The 4,975-nt window shown below is 61.2% G+C and overlaps 1 protein-coding gene across 1 annotated transcript; it reads left to right on the top strand.

The window, feature by feature from the left end:
* Nucleotides 1-1,303: 1,303 nt before the first annotated feature.
* On the top strand, nucleotides 1,304-2,968 carry LOC124646460 (ethylene-responsive transcription factor CRF2-like). Its single transcript, XM_047186567.1, has one exon. It carries the CDS (start codon nucleotides 1,681-1,683, stop codon nucleotides 2,599-2,601), a length of 921 nt encoding a protein of 306 aa, XP_047042523.1. The 5' UTR covers nucleotides 1,304-1,680; the 3' UTR covers nucleotides 2,602-2,968.
* The last annotated feature ends 2,007 nt before the right edge of the window (nucleotides 2,969-4,975 follow it).

Genomic DNA, 4,975 nt, shown 5'->3' with positions numbered 1-4,975 from the left:
GAGAGAGGGTCCTCTTGCACGCCCTAATTACCAGTGTGCCTCCATCATGGGCCGCCTTCATTGCTATGCGCCAGGAGATTCGAGACTCTACAATGCACCAACTGCCGCAAGATGATCCGTGGAGCACATATGGAGGCTCCGAGGCAACGCCAACGCCGACGCCAACTAGTCTCGTCTTAATTTGTTTGAAAAATTGTGAAATTTGTGTGCTTCATTTGTTTCAGCGACTTGTTAAACATTGTACCGTTATCGCCGAATTTGTTTCGAGCAATTTTCGTCCTCTTGTTTGCCCAACTTGTTAAATTTTATGTTGAATTTGTTTGAAATATGTCAAATGGTCGAGGTTGGGGGTTTCCTGCCGGGGGGACGGCTGGAACTTCGGCGCTCCCCACGCCAAATCTTCATCCAATCCGGACGAAAATTTCGCCGGATTTGGGCGTGGGGAGCGCCAACGAGTGGGGATGCTCTTAGCCACATAGACAATACCACCCACCGGAACAAAATCACCGTCAAAACCGTTCTGTTTTACAAATTGAATATGTTTAACACGTTAATATTGTTGATATTATAGGGCTTTCACAATTCATTGTCTTTAACTGCGTTATTGTAGGGAGCAGAGTATATTAAGAACCAACCATCACAATCCATTGCTTTGTAGGGGCTGCATCTTAATTTAATTATTTTGGCCTCAAGCATGCATTTGAGATAGAGACAGATAGGCACTCCGAAGCTGTGTACTGTCAATGAGTAGCAAAGATTTGAAATAAAAAACACTGTTCGAGTGAGTAACAGGCTCCAGGAACTGAATGCGTTCCCAAACTGTCTATTGTCCGAGATTGTATCATGCAAATCGAATCATACACCTAACTCGAAGTGTAAGTTCCAATCCAGTCTTTGTGAACAAGTCATCTGGAAACTATGCTTGGCATGGCAAACACACGAAAATGTGGTACTCCAACCGGATGCAGCATGTTCATTTACGCTAGCCGGGCCATCAAATTGAATCCAGTTGCAATTCGAATCACACGGTGCACGTTTTGGGCATGAACCTAGGAGGAGGGCAAAACGGTAAACGCCCCTATCGGGCACAAAGAGCCAAGCTAGGCACGGCGCAGTTGTCTGCACCGCTGCATGCGCCTCGTTTCACTGTCAAAAGCAGGGCATCCAGCTGGAGCGAGCAGAGAGGAGGGCAGCAGGGTAAATTCACAATGGGTGATAAGATCGAGAGCGGTAGTGGCTTCCACCTGTGGCGTGAATATATACCAACCCTCTTTCCCCTCCTCCATTGCTTCCAGCTCGCCCAACCCCCAGCCACCTCCTTTCCCGCTCTTAAACCCTGTCTTAAACCTCCCAAATCACACCAGGATTCACTGCTTTCTCGCCCCGATCCAGCCCAGATAGGGAAAGCCTCTGTCCAATTTCAGCTCCGAGCTTCGCCTCTGGTTCTTGAGGTCTCGGGTTTGGGGAATTCCTGGTGCGGTGCCTTTGCTTGTTTGACCCGTCTCTTGGAGTGTGAGCTAGCTCACTCTCGGCGCTACTCCAGATCTGTGGTGCTCAACCCCAGCAAAACCCTCCACCAAATCTTCCGTGGCTGATTTGGGGGAATTTTTAGGGGCTGGTGTGTTTTCCCCCAAATTCTTGGATGCGATTTCTGCTCAAGTCTCAGTAGTACCGGTGGGGATGGCGACGTCTCCTGCCGACTCCATCGCCGCCGGCCGAAGCCGCCGCTTCGAGGCTCCCAGTCCCAGCCCCCGCCCCAAGCGCGTCCGCGTCTTCTTCGTGGACGCCGACGCCACCGAGTCCGAGTCCTCGGGCGGCGAGGAGGCCGAGCCGCGCGGCCGGCGGCGCCTGCTGGAGGTCATCAACATCGACGTGAAGGCCGGCTCGACCTCGCCGTGGGCCCCGCCGCCGAACCCGAAGCGGATAGTCCTGGCGCGGCGGCGCGTGGCCAAGGCCAGCGACCGGCGGCGCTTCCGCGGCGTGCGGCGGCGGCCGTGGGGCAAGTACGCGGCGGAGATCCGCGACCCGAGCCTGCGGAAGCGGCTCTGGCTCGGCACCTTCGACACCGCCGAGGAGGCCGCCGCGGTCTACGACGACGCCGCCGTGCGCCTCAAGGGCTCCCTCGCCGTCACCAACTTCTCGTCCAGCTCCGACTCCGGCGCGGCCAGCAGGACCCGTCGTCCCAGGCAGCAGGCGAAGGCAGCCGCTCTTCCCGTGGAAACAGCAGCCGAAGCCCTCGCGTGCGCATCTCCCTCTTCGCCGGAACCGGAGCCGCCCTCGCAGACAGACGACGGCGCTGAGTCGTTCGACCAGTTCGATTCGTCGCCGGCGCCGGCACCGGAACCGGTGGAGCCCTCGCAGCCGGAGGACGCGGCGGAGTCGTTCAACCCGTTCGCGTCGCCGACCTCCGTCCTGCGGCGCGCCGCTGACGAGCCGCTTCCCCCGGCCTTCGACATCCTCTACGGCGAGCTGTGCGACCTAGGCGCGGCGCCGGCTTCGAAGGCGGCGGAGTTCGACTGGCAGCTGCAGTGGTGGGAGAACGAGGACTTCGTGGCGCCGGCGGCGGGGCTGACGGCGGGGAGCGCCGTGAGCGTGCAATGACGGCCCTGCCCCTAGGCCTGGCGTGGCGTTTCCCGCCCTCGGGGCGGGAAGTGGCGGGAGACGCATGACAGAGCAAGTGGGAGTGGCAGCGGCAGCAGTATTATTATTTTATTCTATTAATTAGTTGTAGCAGTGAAGAAACAGTGTACTACTAGTAGTAGCGATCGAGGTCGAGGTGGTGGTAAATGGTCCGTTGCTCTGCTTGTGGTGGTGGTGGTGGGTCCCCGGCAGCAGTCAGTGGCGCCGTGGTGTTGTGCGTGAGCTGCCTTAACTCGCACGTCTCCCCCGCGTGGAAACGGAGCAGTGTAGTCGCGTCGCAGTGCTGGCTGCACACAGCGGCTCATGTTTTTTTCTGAGGTGGAGATTTGTAATTGTAATGGTCTTGGTGGCGATGTTGTTGTCAGAGGTGATGTGTTTGATATGCTGCTATTAGTGACTAGTGTTCCCGTGGTCACCCCTATGAGATCAATTTTAATCTGGTTAAGAGCATCTCCACTCGTCCCCCGACGAGGCCCCGGCGAGCGTTTTTTCCATCCGGACGGCGTAATTCGGCCCAGTCGCGCCCCCGGTTCCTCGTTTTCGTCCGGATTTGGGCCTAAATTCATCCGGCGATCCCACGCCATCCCCGGCCCCCAGGGAGCGCTCGGGAACTCCGGACGAAACGAAAGCGCGCGAAACGGCGAGGAAACTTCCCGCGCGTCTGGTGGCCCCAACTTGTCGGCGAGAGAAACTGATCGTCATCCTCATCGCATCCTCTTCCGCGCGCTGTAAAAGCCTGCCGCCGGTCTGCATTCGCCGGCCACGCGGCGAGTTAATGTCGTCGTCTTCCGCGCACGCATCGTCTTCCGTGCGCACTAAAGGCCGCCGCCGGCCAGCTCGCCGCGGACGCGTCGCATTCCACGCGGCATTTAATCCCCCGCGTCGCCCACGCCTATATACGCCGGTCCGCTCGCCGCGAGACGTACCCCCGTGCTCCACTCTCCCTCCACTCTCCCTCTACTCTCCGCGATGGCGTTTTACGACGACGACGGCGCAGCCCAACAACGGCTTCCCCGCCGGTCGCTCCACGCGTGGGAGGGGCACCTCCTCCACCGGGCGGGGTACCCCCGCCCGCCGGACACGAGGCCTCCCGGAGGCGGCCGGCGGCTAAGTGCCGGCGGCGTTACAATCCCGCCGCCGCCGCGGGGCCAGCCCTCGACGTCGCCATCGAGGAGGCGAGGATGACCATGACCGACGAGGAGCGCGCCGACCCGCGCCACCACCCCGAGAACTACACGCGGTGGAACTCCTACTTCCTCCGGCGGCGGGAGCGGGAGCCGGCGGCCTACGATGGCCCGCCGCCTCCGCCTCCGCGCAACAACGCCGCGGGCCGCCGACGGTGGTGGAGCGCGCCGGAAAGGACGCTGGCGAACGTCCTCGCGCACATCGAGGGCGGCAACTTCCCGGTGCTCACGATGCCCCCTCCATCGGCATCGAGGGCATCGGCGAGCCGCCGTCGGGGAAACGTCCCGGCGCCCACGGCGCATGGCCGCCGGCTCGTCGTCTTCCGGATCGGCGTCGAGGTCATCCTTGGCGCCGGTGAAGAGAGAGGAGGCGACGTCGCCTTCGACGCCGGTGCGCGTCAAGAAGGAGCCGGCGTCTCCGCCGACGACCGGAGGGCGCAGCAGCCGGCGCCCTCGTCATCCGCGACCGCCTTCCGCGCCGCGAGCGGCCGGAAGAAGACGAAGAAAGAGGCCGCCGCAAGCCGCCTCGCCGAGGAGGAGGCGAAGCGCGCGGAGGACGCCGCGATGGCGGAGGCGATCGCCGTGTCGCCGCACGACATGGAGGAGGAGAAGCGCGCGGACGACGCCGCACCGGACCGTGCCGTGCGCGACCGGGAGCGCGAGGAGGCGGAGCAGCGGCCGGCGGCCGCCGGACCCGGCCGCCGCACGCCAACTCGCCGCCCGCGCCGCTCCAACCGCCAACGACGATGTCGCGCGGTACCGCCGTCCCGCGACACCTCCATCCGGCGTCGCTCGTCCCCGTCGTCGACCTCGAGTCCTCCGACGACGACCGGGTACAAGCCATCCCCGGCGGGGAGACGCCGGCCGGCGGCAGCGAGCAGCCGGGCCGCGCAGCCCGAAGGCCAACGACGACGGCTCCGACGACGACGGCGGCGACTACACGGTGTTCTACCGCCATTTCGGCATGTAGAGCGCCGTGTTTTAAAATTAGCGTTTCAATTCCCCTAGCCGAATTCGAAATATAGTCGAATTCGGCCTCTATGTATGAACTCCGCCCGTAATATAATAAATATCATTAAATTTAGTCTATATTCACCCGTTTTTAGCCGTAGTTTGTCAAGTTTCCGTTTTTAAATTCGCATCGTTGACTT

The sequence above is a fragment of the Lolium rigidum genome, chromosome 4, assembly GCF_022539505.1.
Source record: "Lolium rigidum isolate FL_2022 chromosome 4, APGP_CSIRO_Lrig_0.1, whole genome shotgun sequence".
NCBI classification, from domain to species: Eukaryota; Viridiplantae; Streptophyta; class Magnoliopsida; order Poales; family Poaceae; genus Lolium; species Lolium rigidum.
Note: the sequence above shows the minus strand (reverse complement) of the source record. Positions and strands in the feature narration are given on the sequence as shown.

Coding starts and splice junctions, on each gene's coding strand:
- LOC124646460 (XM_047186567.1), top strand. CDS start 1,681: ATGGCGACGTCTCCTGCCGACTCCATCGCCGCCGGCCGAAGCCGCCGC.